Source organism: Nothobranchius furzeri, chromosome 5, assembly GCF_043380555.1.
Source record: "Nothobranchius furzeri strain GRZ-AD chromosome 5, NfurGRZ-RIMD1, whole genome shotgun sequence".
Taxonomy (NCBI): Eukaryota; Metazoa; Chordata; class Actinopteri; order Cyprinodontiformes; family Nothobranchiidae; genus Nothobranchius; species Nothobranchius furzeri.
In genome coordinates this window covers 64962351-64982191 of record NC_091745.1, presented here as the reverse complement: position 1 = coordinate 64982191, position 19841 = coordinate 64962351, and the positions used below count along the sequence as shown (strand labels likewise).

General features: G+C 48.0%; 1 protein-coding gene across 1 annotated transcript in view; it reads right to left on the bottom strand.

Moving 5' to 3' along the window:
• Positions 1-15810, bottom strand: part of dpy19l1l (dpy-19-like 1, like (H. sapiens)) — a 31501-nt gene extending 15691 nt beyond the window's left edge. The window contains exons 1-8 of the mRNA XM_015949841.3: positions 15476-15810; positions 15039-15063; positions 14875-14962; positions 8937-9074; positions 8560-8680; positions 4578-4671; positions 4413-4470; positions 4151-4242 (exon numbers count right to left, since the gene is read on the bottom strand). Coding sequence (XP_015805327.3) covers positions 4151-4242; positions 4413-4470; positions 4578-4671; positions 8560-8680; positions 8937-9074; positions 14875-14962; positions 15039-15063; positions 15476-15695 — 836 coding nt within the window. The 5' untranslated portion in view covers positions 15696-15810. The remainder of the gene's footprint in view (positions 1-4150; positions 4243-4412; positions 4471-4577; positions 4672-8559; positions 8681-8936; positions 9075-14874; positions 14963-15038; positions 15064-15475) is intronic.
• Positions 15811-19841: the final 4031 nt, after the last annotated feature.

The window sequence follows — 19841 nt, the reverse complement described above, 5'->3', positions numbered from 1 at the left end:
GATATAAAATATGAAATAAGTAAAAGTATGTATGATTTGTGCTGATATTATATCGGATTGATATCGGTATTGGTCAATACTGAAGGCTGCAATATCTGCATCATATCCTTGAACCGTCACCTTATCGTGGTGGAGGAGTTTGAGTGCCCTAATGATCCTAGGAGCTATGTTGTCTGGGGCACTTAGTGCCCCTGGTAGGGTCTCCCATGGCAAATTGGTCTTAGGTGAAGGGTGAGACAAAGAACGGTTCGAAGGATCTTTCATGGCGGTTAAAACGAAGAGTCGGAGTACCCGGCCCGGAGGGTTACCGGGGTCCCACCCTGGAGCCAGGCCTGGGGTTGGGGCCCGTGAGCGAGCGCCTGGTGGCCGGGCTTTCGCCCATGGGGCCCGGCCGGGCCCAGCCCGAACCGGATACATGGGCTCGTCCAACTGTGGACCCACCACCCGCAGGAGGAACATGAAGGGTCCGGTGCAATGCGAATCGGGTGGCAGACCAAGGCGGGAGCCTTGGCGGTCCAATCCCCGGACAAGAAAACTAGTTTTTGGGACATGGAACGTCACCTCGCTGGCGGGGAAGGAGCCGGAGCTTGTGGCAGAGGTTGAGCGGTACCGGCTAGATATAGTCGGACTCACCTCGACACATTGCATTGGCTCTGGAACCCGAGACCTGGAGAGGGGTTGGACACTCTACTTTGCTGGAGTTGCTCCGGGTGAGAGGCGGAGGGCTGGGGTTGGCTTTTTGTTAGCCCCGAGACTCTCTGCCTGTGTGTTGGGGTTTACCCCGGGGGACAAGAGGGTAGCTTCCTTGCGCCTTCGGGTCGGGGAACGGGTCCTGACTGTTGTTTGTGCTTATGGGCCAAATATCAGTTCAGAGTACCCACCCTTTTTGGAGTCCCTGGGACGAGTGCTAGATAGTGCTCCATCAGGGGACTCCATTGTCCTGCTGGGGGACTTCAATGCTCACGTGGGCAATGACAGCTTGACCTGGAGGGGTGTGATTGGGAGGAACGGCCCACCTAATCTGAACTCAAGCGGTGTTTTGTTATTGGACTTCTGTGCAAGCCGCAGTTTGGCCATAACGAACACCATGTTCGAACATAAGGATGCCCACCGGTACACTTGGTACCAGGGCAGCCTAGGTCACAGGTCGATGATAGATTTTGTAGTCGTATCATCTGACCTGCGGCCGTATGTTTTGGACACCCGAGTGAAGAGAGGAGCGGAGCTGTCAACTGATCACCACCTGGTGGTGAGTTGGATCAGATGGCAAGGGAACATGCCGCGTAGACCTGGCAGACCCAAACGCATAGTGAGGGTCTGCTGGGAACGCCTGGCAGAAGAACCTGTCAAGACGGTCTTCAACTCCCACCTCCGGCAGAGCTTTGACCACGTCCCGAGAGCAGTGGGGGACATTGAGTCCGAGTGGGCCTTGTTCCACTCTGCGATTGTCGAGGCGGCTGTTGCTAGCTGTGGTCGTAAGGTGGCCGGTGCCAGTCGTGGTGGCAACCCCCGTACCCGCTGGTGGACACCAGAGGTTCGGGGAGCCGTCAGGCTGAAGAAGGAGGCCTACAGGGCGTGGCTGGTCTGTGGGTCTCCGGAGGCAGCAGACAGGTACCGGATAGCCAAGCGGGTTGCAGCAGTGGAAGTTGCCGAGGCAAAATCTCGGGCGTGGGAGGAGTTTGGAGAGGCCATGGAGAAAGACTATCGATCGGCTCCAAAGAGGTTCTGGCAAACTGTCCGGCGCCTCAGGAGAGGAAGGCAGCAACTCGCTCACACTGTTTACAGTGGGGATGGGGAGCTGCTGACGTCAACTGAGGCTATAGTCGGACGGTGGAAGGAATACTTTGAGGAGCTCCTCAATCCCACCAATGCGCATTCCGAGGAGGAACCAGAGCTGGGAAGCCTGGGGATGGACTGTCCGATCTCGGGGGCAGAAGTTGCTGAGGTAGTCAAACAACTACACAGCGGCGGAGCCCCGGGGGCGGATGAGGTTCGTCCTGGGTATCTCAAGGCTATGGATGTTGTAGGGCTGTCATGGTTGACACGTCTCTACAACATTGCGTGGTCATCGGGGGCAGTTCCTAGGGAGTGGCAGACCGGGGTGGTGGTCCCCATCTTTAAGAAGGGTGACCTGAGGGTGTGTTCCAACTATAGGGGGATCACACTCCTCAGCCTCCCTGGAAAGGTCTACGCCAAGGTACTGGAGAGGAGGGTCCGATCGATAGTTGAATCTCAGATAGAGGAGGAGAAATGTGGTTTTCGTCCTGGCCGTGGAACTGTGGACCAACTCTATACCCTTGCAAGGGTGATGGAGGGGGCATGGGAGTTTGCCCAACCAATCCACATGTGCTTTGTGGATTTGGAGAAGGCTTATGACCGTGTCCCCAGGGGCACCCTGTGGGGGACGCTCCAGGAGTATGGGGTGGGTGGCTTTCTGTTAAGGGCCATTCAGTCCCTTTACCAGAGGAGCGTGAGTTTGGTCCGCATAGCCGGTAGTAAGTCGGACCTGTTCCCAGTGAGGGTTGGACTCCGCCAGGGCTGCCCTTTGTCACCGGTTCTGTTCATCACTTTTATGGACAGAATTTCTAGACGCAGCCGTGGTGTGGAGTGTGTCGAGTTTGGTGGCAGGAGAATCTCTTCTCTGCTTTTTGCGGATGATGTGGTCCTCCTAGCTTCATCCAGCTCTGACCTTCAGCTCTTGCTGGGTAGGTTCGCGGCCGAATGTGAAGCGGCTGGGATGAGGATCAGCACCTCCAAATCTGAGACCATGGTTCTCGACCGGAAAAGGGTGGCTTGCCACCTCCGGGTCGGGGGAGTGGTCCTACCTCAAGTGAAGGAGTTTAAGTATCTCGGGGTCTTGTTCACGAGTGAGGGTAGGAGGGATCGGGAGATCGACAGGCGGATTGGTTCAGCGTCTGCAGTGATGCGGACACTGAGCCGATCTGTCGTGGGGAAGAGGGAGCTGAGCCAGAAAGCCAGGCTCTCGATTTACCGGTCGATCTACGTCCCAATCCTCACCTATGGTCATGAGCTTTGGGTAATGACCGAAAGAACGAGATCGCGGATACAAGCGGCCGAAATGAGTTTCCTCCGTAGGGTGGCCGGGCTCAGCCTTAGAGATAGGGTGAGGAGCTCGGACATTCGGGAGGGACTCGGAGTAGAACCGCTGCTCCTCTGGATCGAAAGGAGCCAGTTGAGGTGGTTTGGGCATCTGGTCAGGATGCCTCCTGGACGCCTCCCCGGGGAGATGTTTCGGGCATGTCCTGCCGGCAGAAGGCCCCCAGGTCGACCCAGGACACGTTGGAGAGGTTACATCTCCAATCTGGTCCGGGAACGCCTTGGGGTCCTGCCGGAGGAGCTGGTGGACAAGGCCGGGGAGAGGACGGCCTGGAGCTCCCTAATTGGTATGCTGCCCCCGCGACCCGGACCCGGATAAGCGGAGGAAGACGAAGACGAAGACGATATTGGAAGTGAAAAAAGTTGTATCGGGACATCTCTAGTTCAAACCAACTTTATTTTCCTGTTTTTAATTGAAATACAATTAGCATTTTTTTTTTAGAAATAAAAGAGCTTACATTTAAAATAATAATGTCCCTGTCTATTGTTTGATTCTCTGCCTCATTATTTTAATTTTAAAAATTGTTTTCGGGGCAAATTTTCTTGAAATATTAAAATGCAAGATTAATTAATTACAAAGCCTCTAATTAATTAAATTATTTTATTATTTAAGCCCCACCCCTATTAAAAATACATAATGGAGCATTTACTTAAATAACTCTCTAAATTTTCATCCCAAAACAAAATTATCCAGAGAGCTTTCGTTCTGAAAATAAAGCACAAAACACATTTTATGATGCTGACTGGAGCAATCCTGCAACAAAACTGTGAAAAACACATAATTACAACCTAGCTTTGAGAGGTGGTGAATCTATTTCCTACTGTGAGATTAACAGAAAACTGCAGCATGAAAATAAAAAGCAAATTTTATTGATTTTGAGAGACAGCAGTAGCTTTCTTCCAATTAATGGGACCCATTGACTCTTTGGCAGCAACAAGGTGTCTTTCGGTGCTCTTCCTTATAAAATAACAACCAAAAACAAAGAGAGAAATAACCACAAACATAACTAAACCTAATGAGTTGTGATTTTACCGCAGGATGTAGGTGAGGAGAAGCATCTGCAGGACGAGAAATGGGTATGCAAAACTCTCCCTCAGGGGTGGAGTCCACATCACACGAGTGCTCTAATTTCACAAAAGGTCACAGAAACAACAGAGGAAAAGCAAAATGCATAGAAATGCTTAATAATTCCTCCTCTGCAGCTTCTAGATAAACCTGATTAAGTTCACACATGATTAGACGGTTCCGTTGGTGTTTAGGGTTTCTTAGCTCTTAGTAAAGATGGTTCACTCACTTCACCGTGGTTGAAGAAAAAACAGGCCGTGGTAACAATTCCACCCAGGCGACTCCCACTGAAACAAAATAAAAAGAAGTCAGTAAAAATAAGGGAGTCTTCTGTTTGGATGCATACATCTGTCAGCGAGATGAGACAGAGTATGTTGGGCAGGTAAGAACCTACCTGAGATAAGCTCCGTAAATGAAGAACAGGCTCATCATCAAACCATTCAGCAGGAAAACACAGGTTACATAGAAATATGCCGGGTCCCCCATGCCTAATGTGCAGAGCACACACACAAAGTGTTCAGTCAACCAGTAACAAACAACAGCAGACAGAGAGCCGTGCTGTTTATGCCGAGGTGTGCATGAAACCCACAGGTTTACAGCCTCTGAGGCAGAAATAGCCCTTGAAGAAGGTTGCATGTCAGCAGAGATTTGTTCTCCTCATGAAGACACAACGACCCCCTGCTGCAGACTCTTGATAAAAAAAATATAAATATTCATCATAATCAATATTCTTGGCTTCAATTCCCATTTAAGAAGAAGAACATGAGTCCTGCAGCAGCTTTCAAGAGAGACTAAGCAGTTTTGGCTTGCTTTTAGCACCCTCTAGTGTTGGTTTAGTAGAACCAAAAGAAAAACTTATCCCCTCGCTGTGCGTTCGTCTTTTTAACAACCTAATTTGAGAGCTGAAATGTCTCCCCAGCCTTCGTTAGTGTCTACAGGGGCAATTCATGACTAACTTAAAAAAATTCTGCTGTGTTTATGATCTAAACATGCTGGAAGCAGACTGCAATGCCAGTTGTGTCAGCTCCATTTTTTTTTATAATAATAATAATAATAATATATTTTATTTAAAAGCGCCTTTCAGAACACCCAAGGTCACTTGACAGAAAATACGTTCAGAAAATACATTAAAACAGCAAAAAAAAACCACAATAAAACGCAAAGAAGAAAAAAAAAACAAAGAGAGAAACTGTTCAATAAAATCAGAGGTCATAGGCAGATTTAAACATATGTGTTTTGAGTTTGGTTTTGAAAAGGGTAAAACTGTCTATGTTCCTGATGTCTGGGGGGAGTGAGTTCCAGAGACGGGGAGCAGAGCGGCTGAAAGCTCTGCTCCCCATGGTAGCGAGACGGGCAGAAGGAACAGCAAGATGGATGGAAGAAGAAGATCTGAGAGAACGGGAGGGGATGTTAATACTTATAAGGTCTGAGATATATGGAGGAGAGAGGTTATGGATGGCTTTGAAGGTATGGAGGAGAATTTTAAAGATGGACCTGAATTTAACTGGGAGCCAGTGAAGCTGCTGGAGAACCGGCGTGATGTGGTGAAAGGAAGGGGTTCTGGTGATAATACGGGCTGCTAAATTCTGGACCAGTTGCAGTTTATGAAGGAGTTTGTTGGGGAGACCATAAAGAAGTGAATTGCAACAGTCGAGACGCAAGGTGACGAGGCTGTGGACGAGAATGGCGGCAGTGTGAGGGGTAAGGGAGGGGCGGAGACGGTTTATGGAACGGAGATGGACGTATGCTGACCGAATTATGTAATTAATATGAGCTTGAAAAGAAAGTGAGCTGTCGAGGATGACACCCAGACTCTTGACCTGAGGGGAGGGGGAGACTATGGCGCTGTCAATAGTTAAGGAAAAGCTGTCAGATTTTGAGATGGTGGATTTAGTGCCAACTAGAAGACATTCAGGTTTATTGCCGTTGAGTTTGAGGAAATTAGAGGTGAACCATGATTTGATTTCTGAGAGGCAGAGGGTAAGGGAGGATGGTGGGAGAGTTGAGTTGGGTTTACTGGAAATGTAGAGCTGGGTGTCATCCGCGAAGCAGTGAAACTGGATATTGAATTTGCGGAAGATGTTGCCGATAGGGAGGAGATAGACTATGAAGAGGAGGGGCCCCAGGACAGAGCCCTGGGGCACACCTGACTTGACAGGGGAGGGCTTTGAGGAAAAGGATTTTAACTGGATGAACTGAGTGCGGCCAGTAAGATAAGATTGAAACCAGCGGAGGGGGGTGAGAGTGATGCCTAAGGAAGAGAGTCTATTGAGGAGGATGGGATGAGAAATGGTGTCGAAGGCCGCACTCAGATCGAGGAGAATGAGAATGGAGATTAAACCAGAATCAGCAGCAATGAGTAGGTCGTTGGTGATCTTGATGAGAGCTGTTTCTGTGCTGTGGTGGGGACGGAAGCCAGACTGAAACTGTTCATAAAGGTTATTGCGGGTGAGATGGGAGTGCAGCTGAGATGCAACAGTTTTCTCTAGGACTTTGGAAATGAATGGAAGATGGGAAATGGGATGGAGATTATTGAAATCATTGGGATCTGAACCAGGCTTTTTTAGAATAGGGCTGATTGAAGCGGATTTGAATAGGGAGGGGACCGTACTAGAGGATAGTGAAGAATGAATAATGGCCGTTATAAAGGGGAGCAGGGAAGAAAGGCAGGATTTAACTAAAACAGTTGGAAGGGGGTATAGTTGACAGGTGGAAGGTTTGGACTTGGTGATGTAATCTAATAGTTCTGAGGGATGGGGAAGTTCAAAGGAGGAGAACTGAATGGAGGGTTCAAATAAATCAGGGGAGGGAGGGGAGGAATGAGGTAAAGAGAGATGGATTCTATTGACCTTATCATTAAAAAACTGAAGGAGAGAGTTACAGGTTTCTGAAGAGTAAAGATAGATGGGTAAGGAGTCGGGAGGCTGAAAAATGCTGTTCATGATGGAAAATAATGTCTTAGTATTGCTGGAGTTGGACGCGATGAGACCGGAGTAATACTGTGATTTGGCATGGGAGATGGAGTCCTTGTAGAGAGAAATCTGAGCAGAATATAAGTCTTTATGGATGGTGAGACCAGTTTTCTTGTAGAGTCTTTCAAGCCTCCGGTTAGTAGCTTTCAAGGAGCGTAGGGCAGGGGTGAACCATGGAGCAGACCGAGTGACCGTTATTGTACTGAATGACAAGATCAATGGGACTAGAGGATAAATTTGAGGTCAGGGTGGCAAAGCTGGAGGAAAGCGAGGCTAGATCAATGTCCTTAATATTACGAAATGAAATGATACGGGGTGACTTGATGATGGAGAGACACAGGGGAACAGAAAATGAGATGAGGAAGTGGTCCGTGAAAGAGAGCGGGTCAGCTGTACAGTTGGAGGGGGTCAGGCCGGAGCAGCAGACTAAATCCAGGGTGTGACCTTTAATGTGAGTGAGAAAATTGGCATATAGATGAAAACTGAGGCTGTCCAAAGATGAGAAGTCTGAGGGGGAGAGCCGTATTGTCCATATGAATATTAAAATCACCAAGTAAAATTACATTTGGGGAAAGGGTGGACAGATGGGATAAAAGAGCAGAGAGTTCATTTAAAAACTCAGAGCTGAACTTGGGGGGACGATTAACAGTGGCAATTATTGTGGGGGTCGGGCCGGAGAGTTGACAGGCGAGGCATTCCAGAGTGGTGAGAGGAGGAAGGCTTACGGGAAGGACCTTCCAAGTCTCTTTTTCCAAGTCCAACAGACTGGGCTGGCACTCTGAAGTTGCAAGTACGGTATTCTGGCCACAGAAGGCGGTGGGTGTCTGAGTGACATTTCATTAACCTTGTAGAGGATCTTTTTAGCACATACTGGCTCAAGAAAATGATATAAAAATGTTTACAGCAGAATTATGCCGTACACAGCAGGAACCATCACGGCTATATGAAGGACTCGTGTTCTGGTGTTACTGAGCTCTTCTTTTTGCCCAGAATGCAGCTGGAAACCAGCGAGCAAACACAAACACCAGCCTCGTTGCTGCAGCAGCTCTGAATATGTGCAGCCGGCTCCATCGTTCTGACTGAGGGCTGCAGGGACTGGAGGGCGCTTTCTCCCAGCTTTGTGTAAACAGAATAAAAACAGTCTGTCGTGTGACCCTGCTGCCTCCACAACGAGCCTGAAGCTGAAGCAGATGAGAGGTGGCAAGCTGTTGCTTATTAACAGATTCACACTTTAGGCAAAAATGCATTTTACAGGAGTGTGTTTTAATGTCATGGTGTGCAACTCCTGATTAAGGCACCGAGGCTAATCGTGTGTTTCTGTGTGTATGTGTGTGTGTGAGGAAAACTACCTCAAATGTGTGTGTTTGCAGCACAGATTTGGGGCTCCATGGCAACAGAAAGTACCTTCACAGCTGTCCACAGGCGTGAGTCCCTCTCCTCTGTTGATGGACCAGCACATCTTAGTGGGAATTCCAAAGTAGCCCATTACAGCGGTGTACATGCGGTACCAGCTGGCCAGGACCACCTGGGGAGAGGCAGAGACCACAAACATCACATTTCAAAAGGTTTTCATGCTTGTTGACTCAGGGGAAAACACTGGTGTGTTCTGACTTGGCTGCATAATGGATTGGAGTTGCTTGGATCTTGGCTACTGATTCTGAGGTGGTCCTGTAGGTTCTTTATTTTAAATGTCACGCACCAACCACAACAGCAAGATAAAGGTGGATGCGGACAGTAGGTGAGACTGAAACATGATGAGACTCTGGAAGCAGAAGGATTACCTCTGGGTAGAGATTGAACCTCTTCAGCGTGTTAATAACCAGAGGATGCTCCGTTAGACGATCGTTCATGATCTTGTGGAGGCCGCTCATGAAGGACGGTGCTTCAATAATGGTCTTATAGTAGGAATAGTACAGACCCTGGAATCAAACGCATGCAGAGCATTAAAAATGTGGAAAGCAAGAGAAATATCAGTAAAACTGCATAAATATGGAGAGAAAAGCAGAGACTAAATGAAAAAGGACAGAATCAGCAGATGGCGGCGGTTCACGGAGCATTACCATACCATACCATACCATACTATACCATACCACTTTATTTATATAGCGCTTTCAACACGGCATTACAACCATACAAAGCGCTGCACAAAAATCAAGCAAGAAAACACGAGTTAAAATAGTCAGGTAAATGGAAAATTTAAAAAGGAGCAAAGAAATAAAAACAACAGACTATTAACAGTAAAAGCAAATAAAACCAGAATATAAAAACACAAAATTAAAATTGAATTGTGTAGGAGGGACAATGGATGAGCTAAGGAGTTATGAAATTAGGGATCGAATGCGTAAGTGAAGTAGAGGGTCTTCAGACGAGATTTAAAGACGGCGATAGAGGAAGCTTGCCTAACCTGCAGTGGTAATGAGTTCCATAACTTTGGGGCACAGACTGAAAAAGCCCTTTCCCCACGAGTCTTCAAACGTGCCTTAGGGACAGTTAAGAGGAGTTGATCTTCAGACCTAAGAGCTCGAGGAGGGTGGTAGTAATGAAGGAGATCACACAGATAGGGAGGAGCTTGACCGTTTAAGGATTTGAACGTGAGAAGTAAAATTTTATAATTGATCCCGAATTTAACGGGCAACCAGTGAAGCGTTTTAAGAATAGGTGAGATGTGGTGTCTTCTTTCAGCTCCAGTCAAGAACCTTGCTGCAGAATTCTGAACAAGCTGAAGCCTAGACAAAGCCGCCTCACTGATACCGTACATTAGGCACAACACAGCAGGAGGTTTCACCTCTAACAGCATCTTTGAAACACAATCAACGTTCACACATCCACTTCAAAACCAAAATAATTTGCTGACTTTTTGTAATAGAAGGGGAAAAAATTACTAACATAAATCCTCATAACAGAAAAGCTCAATAATGCAGAGCCAGGTCCTGATAGGAATTTTTTCTGGGTGGGTGAGTCCCAGATGTTTGTGGTGTACTCACCGGTCAGAGTTCAGCTTTGCTTTCTGACTGTGTTTGTTAGTCAAACAGAAATGGTAACAACTGTCTCCCCACTGCCTCTGCAGCTCAGCCAGAATCTGTTCATGTCCTACGACCTGTTTAAAAACCTCAGTCGGGAATCTTATTGTGACCTTTGACCCAGCTCTCATCCGGGATTCTCATGTCAGTTCTCCTGTTTGCTCTTCCTTCTTCCATCTCAGGAACATTGCTAAGCTGAGTCTCATTCTGTCCCGCTCTGAACTTGAGACAGTTATCCACACCTTCATCTCATCATGCTTAGACTACTGTAACTCTCTTTTCATGTGTCTGAGCAAACCCTCCCTGAACCGTCTACAGGTGGTTCAGAATGCCTGTGCTCGGCTTCTGACCAAGTCCTCCAAACACACCCACATCACCCCGCTTCTCCTCCAGCTTCATTGGCTGCCAGTCAACTTCAGGGTTCATTTCAAGATCCTGGTTCTGGTCTATAGGGCCTTACATGGACAAGCACCATCTTACATTGGCGATCTTCTCAGTCCCTACACCCCCAGCAGGTCCCTGAGGTCCAGTGACCAAAGCCTACTGGTTGTGCAGCACCAGGCTAAAGACCAAAGGTGACAGATCATTTGCTGCTGTGGCCTCCCAGACTCTGGAACGATCTCCCCCTGAGCCTGAGATCTGTGGACTCTTCTAAAGCGATTCAAGATGAACTTCAAGATCAAGGAACATCAGTGTCAGATCACACCATCCGTCACTGTTTAAGCCAAAGTGGACTACATGGGAGACGACCAAGGAGGACATTGTTCCACGTGGCCAAATGTCGTCACTTAACCCTCCCATTGTTCTAATGGGTGTGACCCCGTGAGGAAAGTTGACCATTGAGCAGGGTTGAAAGTTTATCCCTTGGGTCCATGTGGCAGGGGTGAGGAGTGAGCACCACCTCACCCCTGCCATGTGGACCTCAAGGGATAAACCGTCAATCCTGTTCAATGGTCAACTTTCCTCACGGGGTCGCCCATAAAGACAGTGGGAGGGTTAAGCAACCACGCCCCTCCACGCGACCAAAAGTTTCCGCACTGCGCACCTAGGAAATTTTCAAACCACACGGATGGTCCTACGCAGAAAAGCATGGTGGACTGGCGAGAGCTCGTAGTGGCGGAGGTTCATAAGTACAGACAGCTTTGTGATTTGATCCATAAAGATCACTGTGATCAAAATATTGTTAATAATTGCTGTCAGAGACGGAAAAGACAAGGACAAAAATGTTGTAAACAGCGATTTCTACTTCTACTACGGTGTAGTGTTGGATGCATGCCATACAGCCCCATGCCGCCCCCTAGAGTCTGGGACAATATTAGCTCACAGCGGAGACAAGCTGCAAAAGGTAGGAAGGAACCGTAAACGCTGGAAGTTCCGATGCGCGTTCCATCCGCGCGTCTCATTTCCGCGCAGAATGTACATGCGTCAAGCATAAATTAAGCTTTTCATAGGCTCAGCCATGGCACTACACCACAGATGAATTCCAGAGCCACAGCTTCAAAATCACGCCCCTCCATTTACACCTGGGACGCACGGAGGCAAAACGGTCTGCACGCACCCCAGCCAGTGTTTCCCCAAGAAAATTTTCCAGCTGTGGTGATGGGGTGGGGGACAATACTCTACTGTGCATCTCGTGGTGAGCCAGGGCACATCAGCTCTATGTTCACTGACGGAAAAATTAAGTATATCAAGAAATCTCTTTTTCCGGCTCTTGGAGAGTACAGATGCTTTTTTCTCCTCTCCCTCCCTCCTTATCCCAAGGCTCTTTGTCCTGTCTGTGCACAGCACTTTCTGCATTTTTTCTGGAAACTGGAAATTATTAAAAATGGATCTGGTCAGTTGATCTCTCAACGCGATTGACAATTTTTTTTTCAACAATGAGAACGGGAGAAGGGGCTCCCGGAGGCCCCTCTGGGACAGAGCCAGCTGTATATATCATGGAATCCTGGAAAAAGTGGAATCTGGTATGCCTCTCTCAACTGTCTATAGAGGATTCTGAAGATGTTTGGATATTCATCGTTTTGGTGTTGGGATTCCTGCTGTTTGGCCCAAGTGGTTACCTGGCATACCGGAAAATGAACGAGCTTTTGAGGAATATTGGCTTAATCCCGGAGCTCAGGGATGGAATGCATCGTGCTGTGAACGCACAAACTCATATAATTGTCTAGATGAGTCGTAAGCTTGGAACTTTGGCTGAGATTCAGGCTCTGGCACAAATGATGGATGCCATCAAGGAGCGAGTGGACGGATCAGCACGGATTGGGACTGATTAATTACGCCCTTAATGGATCTAGAGGGGTTGTAGACCAACAGAACACTAAGGCAGAGAGGAAATTATCTCTGTCTGTCCCCAAAACAATTTGTATCTGAATCTGGTGCCCTTGAAGCCTGTGAGGCTGAAGAGATAACTCCCCCCTCAGAAGAAATGTGGAATGCTGCCGTCGCTATGGAAACCCTTTCTTCCTATCCCAGCCTGGGCGGGACTGTGACCGGTGAAGGCCGTGGAACAGTATCTAGGAGTCACTGTGCTCTCTAACCCATTATCTCCCTCCCCTGTCCAAACAGAGGTGTTGAGTGCTGCCCCATGTGGCTGTACGCATTGAAGTGAGGAGAATCCCAACCCTACCTCCCCACCTAGCGGACACTTATGTTGTGTAATGTCTGAAGTCTGTGTGCATATCTGTCTGAGGTGTTTTTCTGCATAGCAAAGCTGCCCTCTCTGTGGAGGGTAACTCTGAAATGTCTTTTTTCCCCCTCCCCCTGACTCTATCCTCATATAAACCCTCTTGATCTATCATGGTAGCGCGACTCGAGTTGCGAATGACCACGGTCACCAATTCTTGCCATTTGTCTATGTATGTATGTCTGATCTCAGAATTGTGTGTACTGAAACTCTAACTTCCCTCTGGGATTAATAAAGTATTTTTGAATTGAACTGAACTGAATTGAAAAGAACACTGTCCCTACTGTGAAACATGGAGGAGGTTCTGTTATGTTCTGGGGCTGCTTTGCTGCCTCTGGCACAGGCTGTCTTGAATCTGTGCAGGGTACAATTAAATCTCAAGACTATCAAGGGATTATAATGTGTTGGCCAGTGTGAGAAAGCTGCCTTGGTCTCAGTTGCAGGTCATGGGTCTTGCAACAGGACAATGACCCAAAAGACAGCTAAAAGTACCTAAGAATGGCTCAGAGGAAACATTGGACTACTCTAAAGTGGCCTTCAATGAGCCCTGACCTCAATCCTATTGAGCATCTTTGGAAGGAGCTCCTTCCAAAGCTGAAACATGCTGCCTGGGAAAGGCTCCCTTCATACCTGAGAAAATTGGAGCAGTTTGCTCATGAGGGGTGGGCCAAAATACCTGCTGAGAGGTGCAGATGTCGCATTGACAGTTACAGGAGTCATTTGACTGTAGTGATCGCCTCAAAAGATTGTGCAACAAAATATTAAGTTAGGGGTACCATTATTTTTGTCCAGCTCTGTTCCATGCATTTACTTTTTAAATAATTCTGTTGATGCATGGCTGAAAAGCAATGTTTCACTTTCACTGGTTAAATTTCACAGAATTTTTATATATTTTTACTTTTGCAAGATTCACATTATTTCTGTGACCATTGTGGGTTTTTCTTTCATTGACCGAAGGTTACCAACAATTTTGTCCATGTCTGTATTTTCAGGCTCACTTATTTTTTTTAAATAGATAATTCTTCTTAAGAACATTTTTTTAATTCTTTCATCTTACCTTTTGTTTTATCATTTTAACTTTTATTTTCAAATCACTTAATTTTTTTAATATTTAGTCAAAAAAAAAAAGAAAAACTGAATCACCTATGAAGCACACAATCTTGAAAAAACCTCATCCAATCATTGTTAATGTCCCGTTCTAAATGAATAAATCATGACCCATCCATCAAACTGTTCCTCTGCACATACCCCTCCAAGTGCATAAATCACACGCTCTCAGCATGGAACCACTGAATAGGAGATGAAGCTAGAATCGAGCCGCCAAATGTAACGGACAGAATGTTCCATTTTGTTAGTAAAATTTCATTACAGGAGTTGTTTTACATGTCCCGTGTTGAGTCTAGTTTAGATTTACATTTAGGTGATGGACCTGTTGTCTGTGAACGCAGCCTGTCCTCTGTCAGCTGACAGAGTTCACTGTTTGTCGCCTAACTCGTGTGCGTGTGTGTGGAGGGGGGTTGGGTTGGGTTCTGGAAGTTTTGACCTATTGCTCATAGGATTTTCCAGATTGTCAGTAATTTTGAGCTGCTGTGAGTTTGAAATTAAAAATGAAACAAGAAAGCTAAAAACTGCCTCGTTTTTCAGCGTGACTACTACAAGCTGTTTGCTGGCTTACTAAACAGTTCCACTGTTACGTAGGTGTGCTACGATAGGATTTATGGCAGATAAGGTGTCGACAACAGGTTGACAACCTAAATCTGAACATTCAGGCAAACACATTGCACCTTTCCAGTATCCCAGAGGTGCAGCTCGAGAGGGAAGCCTGGAGAAAGGAAGTTGGACCTTTGAATTGTGCATTTTTCATGAATATTTGATCCTATGAACAACAAAGCAACTAACTTTACCACACCCCACCTTACCTTACTTTACATATGGCATATAGAGTAGCCTATTACTTCCAGTAATAAGTTTCAAAGAAACGTTTGTAATACATTAGTGACAAAAACAACTGTGTACCATTTCCGTACGAAAAGCCATTTCCTTTTCCAGGTTGGACAGATGAGAAAAATGCCTGTCATTCTCAAACAGCTGGAAGAGGTGATGCCTGTTATGGAAGGAAAAGAAAATGAGCCAAAAGTAAATAAAGGCTATTTCTATGCAGTGCTGGTGGATCATCTTACCAGTGCAGATATCCAGACAGAGCAGCTGTGGGAAACAAAACAAGAAACTTTCACCGCTGTGTAAAAACGCTTCTTCATCTCATCTCTGACAGGAGCGATGAGGAAGGGGAACAGGAACTCCAGCATCCCCAGTTAAATCAGGACATTTGTCCACAAATGAATGAGAAGCAGTAATGCTCTTTAGCTTTAAAATGGATATCCGAGAGTTAACTTTGCCTGAAAACCTGTTAACACGTGTCTAACTGATGTTTGTAGCTAAAGCAGAAAGAGTAAGAGGTTCCTCAGGTCAGGTAACCAACGCTGGTGAGCTAGCGATTGGGTAAGCTAACGTTAGCCTCGTGATAAGTAACGGAGATAACTAACGGAGATAGTAAAAGGTACTAGTTTACCAGCGTTAGCCACCGTTAGCTTGCAGCAGGCTAAAGCTCCAGACTCACCGAGGAGAACAGTGACTCCCAGCTTCACAACAGAAGAAGAAGTGATTCCAAGCTTGTGTCCGATGACTGAAAGCCCGTTCGGGTGAACGCCAGGCTTTCCCTCCTTGCCTGCGCGCCTAATGTTGCTTTTGCTGTGGGGAGAGGCATGGGGGACGTTCTTGTCACGTTCTGTCTGGGTCGCTGGGCTCTTCCCGGTTTGCTTTCTGCTTTTAGCCACCATGATGGCCAGAAACGCAGGCGTTGAGGGGAGCGAGTTGAGTGACCAGAGGGGTGTGAGCTAAACGGCTCCACCGCCGCTCCTATCTGGTCCTTGAATCTGCCTAACTACCTGAGTGATGCTGACTGATTCCTGCTAGAAATGTAGTCACGTCGTGCCCCCTGTCGGTAGGGCGATGCTACTACAGCAAGCGTCTAACTGTAACCATGACAACGCCAGTGATGAGAGTGATGAGGTGATGGGATGAGCTCCCTTCTTCTTCTTCTTCTTCTTCTTCTTCTTCTTCTTCTTCTTCTTCTTCTTCTTCTTCTGGCAGAGAATAAATAAATAAAATAAACTGCACAGAATAAATAAATAAAATAAACTGCACTGACATCGATTACCAATACCATCAACATTATATACGTGACAAATATTCAGAGTAGAAAATCATTTAAAAGGTGAAATAAAGCACACACAAATAACATGATTTAAAAAAAATTGACATTCTTGCAAGGTCAAAATGTCACGAACGTGCCGGTGAGCAGAGCTGTGATCAGATGAGGATCCAATCGCGGGGAGGAAAATGGCAAACAGGTAGGTACTTTTACCATAAGTTTAATGATGACACACGCTGGACATGGAACAATGACTCGACACAAAACACAGAACAGAAGGGGTTTAAATACACGAGGAACGGGAGCTAGTGTGATTGGGAAACAAGAGGCAGGTGGGAGCAATTAACGGAGACAGACTAAACCTAAGGGGAGACAGGACAGGGTGTGACAGTACCCCCCCCCCCCCCTCAAAGGGCGGATCCCAGACGTCCACAGGAACAGGGAGCAGGGCGGGAGAAGGGGGACCCGGAGGGAGGGCCCAGAGGAACCGAGGGACCGATGGAGAGGCGACAGGGATCAGCAGAGTCCAGGGGCCTGCGCCTGCGGCAGATGAGGAGGCGACGGGCCCTTGGAGGCCGGCGCCTGCAGCAGAAGAGGAGGCGACGGTTCCTTGGAGGCCGGCGCCTGCGGCAGATGAGGAGCTCTGCAGGCTGGGCCGGGGACATAGTCTCTGCAGGCTGGGCCGGGGGCACAGTCTCTGCAGGCTGGGCCGGGGACAGGGTCCCGTGGATGGGCTGGACCGGAGCGACCTTCAAAACCACCATTGGAACCGGAGACGGTGGAGACGTCGGACCAGAGGGAGCGTCGACCTCTGGAGTGGAGAGAGCGTCGACCTCTAGAGTGGATAAGGCGACTTCAGACGAGACGACTTCAGTGGCGACTTCAGACAAGACGACTTCAGAGGCGACTTCAGACGAGACGACTTCAGAGGCGACTTCAGACGAGGCGACCTCAGACACGTCTACCCCAGACACGTCGACCTCGGACACGTTGACTTCGGACACGTCGACTTCAGACACGTCGACTTCGGACACTTCGACTTCAGAGGAGACAGCTTTGGACACGTCGACTTCAGACACGTTGACTTCGGACACGTCGACTTCAGAGGAGATGACTTCGGACACGTCGACTTCAGACACGTCGACTTCGGAGACGTCGACTTCAGACACGTCGACCCAGGAGACGTCAACTTCAGACACGTCGGCCCAGGAGACGTCAACTTCAGACACGTCGACTTCGGACACGTTGACTTCATAGGAGATGACTTCGGACACGTCGACTTCAGACACGTCGACTTCAGACATGTCAACTTCGGAGATGTCGACTTCAGACACGTCGACCCCGGAGACGTCGACTTCGGACACGTCGACCCCGGAGACGTCGACTTCAGAGGAGACGTCGACTTCAGAACAGGGTGAGGCGTTGACCCTTGGACTAGAGGCGTCGACCCTTGGACTGGAGGTGTCGACGCTTGGACTGGAGGCGTCGACCCTTGGCTTGGAAGCGTCGACCCTTGGCTTGGAGGAGTCGACCCTTGGCTTGGAGGCGTCGACCCTTGGCTTGGAGGCATCGACCTTTGGACTGGAGGCATCGACCCTTGGCCTGGAGGCGTCGACTTCCATCGGCTTCTGGTCCTCTGGCCTCTGGACCACCGGTCTCCGAACTGCCTGCCTCTGGGCTGGTACCGTCTGCTTCTGGGCAGGAACCGTCTGCTTATGGGCCCGCACCGTCTGCTTCTGGGCCCGTACCGTCTGCTTCTGGGCCGGCACCGTTGACATCTGGAGTGGAGGTGAAGTCGCTGCAGGAGGGGCCGTCTGGACAGGCGGGACCGGCTGCGGTGCGTTCACCGGAACCACCGCTGGAACAGGCATTGGGTGAACGGGTGGTGCTGACAACTGGGAGCGCAGAGCATCCCGTAGGAGCTGATTAGAATTGGCGATCTGTTGGAGCTGGACCAGCTCAGGCTGGAGACTGGCAAGTTCAGTCGGCTGGGTTGTGGGTGTTGCTCCACCTCCTGCAGATGACGGAGGAGCCGATCGGACCGGAAGCGGGATAGCTGGTCTAACCGGGTGCGGGTCCAAGCTGCTGCGTCCAGCCGAAGCAGCGAGCAGATCCTCCAGCTCGGGACTATCGAGAGCGAGGGTCTGACGAATCTGGACCAACTCAGCTCGGAGACTGGCGAGCCCCGTCAGCTGGGCTGCGGGCGCAGCTCCTCCACCTGCAGGCGCCGATTCGGCCGGAGACGGGACCGCTGGTCTGACCGGGGACGTGTCTAGACAACTGCGCCGAGCAGGGGCAGCGACGAGGTCGCAGCTCCGTCCTGGGACACAGGGCTGCGGTGGAGCCCGGCATCTCTCCCCACGCTGTGGGCCAACTCTGGGAGAGCACTTAGCCAGGCGGGTGCCCATGTAACTGGAGCACTCAGGAAGCGACTCCCCGTCCACTCTCCCACCGGCCTCCGGGAGGGTGGAGAGGAACGCCGAGGCAGAAGGTCGGGGACGCCGACTGCGGCGAGGTGGAGCTGGAGCTGGAGAAGGAGAAGCTGGCCGATAGTCGGCGGAGAGGAACTGGAACAGATACTTCCATGGGAGAATCTCCCCGCTGGATCCTTCAGATGGTCGAGTTATTCTGTCACAAACGTGCCGGTGAGCAGAGCGATGATCAGATGAGGATCCAATCATGGGGAGGAAAAAGGCAAACAGGTAGGTACTTTTACCATAAAATTAATGATGACACACGCTGGACATGGAACAATGGCTCGACACGAAACACAGAACAGAAGGGGTTTAAATACACGAGGAGCGGGAGCTAGGGTGATTGGGAAACAAGAGGCAGGTGGGAGCAATTAACGGAGACAGACTAAACCTAAGGGGAGACAGGACAGGGTGTGACACAAAAAAAGGAACAAGGGTACAAATGGGATTAGGGATGCACCAACATGAAATTTTTGGGCCTGTACCGATATCCGATATTAATATCACTGTAATGGCCGATAACCGATATCTGCCAATATGATATACAGACATTAATAATTCTAAAAGCAGCAGATTAGGTATAGAATGAAAATGATCAAAGCCGAATTTACATTGTTATGTACAGACACAACAAACATTTACGCTTTTGAGATGATCGCAATCACTGTCACGCGACTAAACAAATACACACCAACACCTTCACCCTCTGAAACAGATAAGCAAATGAAAACAAGAGGGAAAAAATATTGGTTCTTAATATCAGCCCAGTCTTATTTATCGAACCAATACCAATATGTTACAAAATGACTAACATCGGCCGATACCGATATTGATGCTGATATATTGTGCATCCCTAAACAGAACATATTAAATGCATAATCCATTTTGTGGTTAAAAAAATCAAATCAATTAATCCCCAAATATAGAATTAACGCCACAACAACTTTGTGGGAGTAAACGTAACCCTTTATAGACAAATGCATTACCAAACCTCTATCTTCTGGCTCAAGCAACCACAAAAAAAGTAAACAAATAGTCGTGAAACTATTAAACAAATAAATACACAGAGCCATAAAATATAAACAACAAAATATAAAATATTATATAAGAAATGCTACTTACCTTGAAAGAATGGTTGCCCTTACTTTCAATAGATACCCTTCTCCTATACTTTTGCTAGGAAAAACATGATGCATTACCAAAATAGGCCAGCAGACAGCAGTAAAAGAGCACAATAGGTCCAGTCGTTGTTTTACTGTAATAAATTACCTTTTGTGACATAAAAACTTTTTTCTTCA